Source organism: Petaurus breviceps, unplaced genomic scaffold, assembly GCF_028583685.1.
Source record: "Petaurus breviceps papuanus isolate PSGF00001 unplaced genomic scaffold, PetGlider_PUasm1.0 90865, whole genome shotgun sequence".
Classification (NCBI taxonomy): domain Eukaryota; kingdom Metazoa; phylum Chordata; class Mammalia; order Diprotodontia; family Petauridae; genus Petaurus; species Petaurus breviceps.
In genome coordinates, this window is record NW_027187367.1 from 2,877,661 (window position 1) to 2,880,096 (window position 2,436).

The window sequence follows — 2,436 nt, forward strand, 5'->3', positions numbered from 1 at the left end:
TCTAGTGTCATTCATCATCCTCATATCCTGTCCTTATCTTGCAAGACTTATCTTGCCCCAAAATCTCCAACCCCATTAGAAACCCTAAAATTACATCGCCATCTGTGTAGCTTTCTGTGTGTATAAATCTGGTCCATTTCTATATCAAGGCCTTTGTTCAGTCCTTGCTCAATCTCAGGCCTGTCTGCTTTTGTGTCAATAAAGCTTGCATTGGGTAAAGAGGTCTAAGTGAATTCTTTCAAAATCTGAACCAACTCTGCCAACTCTGACCCCACCAGCACCAGCCACTCTTGCAGGAGAGAAAAGCAGATGTATATCTTTCCTTTTTGTCCCTATTTCTCAGGATACATAAAGAAGTATTCATTTAAAGTATGGGAAGAATTATAAAATATATAATTATATATCATATATAATCAAAAGCAGGACAAAAGAACAATTTTCTTTCTTTCTCTGTCATGCATTATAGTTTAATCATGGCAGGATAATTAGCTCTCTTTATGATGAATTACCTCCATCGTGGTATAGGAACAAAAAAGGAATCTCTTGACTGTTAAACTGGAGAAACCAAGATAATCTCCCTGTTCCCAACATCCAATTTCCTGCAGTGGAAGAATTCTTCAAGTGAGAGTCAAGAGAATTAAGTTCTAATGTAGTCTTTATAATTTACTTGCCACACGACCTAGGGTGAATTCATTTTGTATCCCCTTCAATAACTATAACATGTTAACAGGATTTTTCTGAGCCAGTCTCTAACCTGAGAATAACAAAATAGCAGGCCAGAGACAAAGTGCCAGTAATAGGGAAACTTTAATTTTAATTAATTTATCAGTTTCTTCACTATGAGGAATAGTTTTATAAATTGGGAATTCTCCTGGTCAGAATTCCACCTTGCTGAAGTGAAAACAGATATTATATACATAAATTACAAGTGGGAAAGGAGGAGTGAAGGTGGATTACAAACAATCATTCACAAAACCACAGTGATTTCCCATGACAAACTCACAGATGGGCGACAATACAGCAATTCTGGAGTCCTGTGGGAGCAATATTGCTCAGGGTCTTGGGGGTCCTTACTTAGTGGGTCACAGGACCAAAGTTGTGTGACAAGAACAGGTTCTCCAATCTTTGGTTCTTTTCAAGTCAGGTATGCAGCAGAAAGATGCCAGTAGTTGTGAACCTTGTCAAGGTTTGATGGATCAGTTTAAACTGCATTGTGAGTCTCACTCATAACCTGAAAAGGCAATTCTGTAATATCTAATCTATTAGTATATTCCTTACACATATCATACTGATTATTATAAAAATAAGAATTCCCTCCACAAACACAAGTCTCTGTCTACAAAAAGCATTTAAAGGATTTTGAACATCACATTAGAAATATGCTGTTATAGAATTATTAAGCTTGAAATGAATTCCTTAGTTACTTTTCCTCCAGTGTGAGAAACAGGCTGTGGGGATCACAGGACTTCCCAGGCAGGGATAGCCATGTGATAGACCCTTTCTCACTGAAAGAATTCAGAAGCAGAGTGGGCAAAGGAAAGTGTGGGCAGAGGAACCTGGCGAGGTGCTAAGAATACTTAGCATACAATAGGAAGAGCAAGCTTAAATGTCCTTAGGGTATTCTGACTCTTCCTTTACACTCCCACTATGTGCCGTCATTACATATTCCCCCTCCCAGATCATACATCTCATTAATATTAGTGAGGTTAGCTGAGCAGGCCCAGTAGTGAGGACAATGGTGACTGGGACCTGACCTCTCAGGTTTGAACAGCTTATCCTATGCCCACCTTTCTGATTCGTCCAGCTGTCAGGATGGCCATTGTCTTGATAAAATAAGATAAGCCAGCTTCCCCCACAGCTTGGGAGTGTTAATTATCTCCCAATGACATCCCTGGGAGAAAAACATGATACTATAATATCTGCTCTCACATCCAGTCCCCTATTTTTCTACCTGTTCTTTACTACTCTACGACACCACTACCGATACTACTCTTTATCTTTCTCTACTTTGTCTACTTCCTTCTGGATTTTTGTTGCAAAGAATTAAAGGATCATATTTGGCATAAACAGGAATTAACTGGAAGATTTCGAACTGTATTTCCCCGTGACTCCAGGCTCCCTTCTCTCTGGCTAGCCCCCTATGCACTTCCGGGTCGAGAAGAAAGTGTTGAGCATCGGCGTTAAGTAATCAGCCATGGTCTTCCCATACTCTAGCATCTTGCCATTGTAGTACAACCTCTGGGCCTGAGGAGACATGGTTGTTTTGGCTTGAATCAGATGCTCCAACTGAGCCACTGAAGTGGATGGTCGGATATAAAACGCATGCTTCTTTCCTTTATCTGCCTCAATCAGAAACATCTGCAGCTCCTTATCACTTGGCTCCACCACTTTCTGGCTGCGATGAATAGTTGTACTGGGATCCAGGCCTGAGGGGGA

The 2,436-nt window shown here is 40.4% G+C and overlaps 1 protein-coding gene across 1 annotated transcript in view; it reads right to left on the reverse strand.

Moving 5' to 3' along the window:
* Window positions 1-788: 788 nt before the first annotated feature.
* The window catches only part of LOC138149917 (ubiquitin D-like), a 3,168-nt gene continuing 1,520 nt past the window's right edge, over window positions 789-2,436 (reverse strand). Inside the window, exon 2 of the mRNA XM_069073124.1 lies at window positions 789-2,436. This exon is cut by the window's right edge and continues 240 nt beyond it. Coding sequence (XP_068929225.1) covers window positions 2,131-2,436 — 306 coding nt within the window. The 3' untranslated portion in view covers window positions 789-2,130.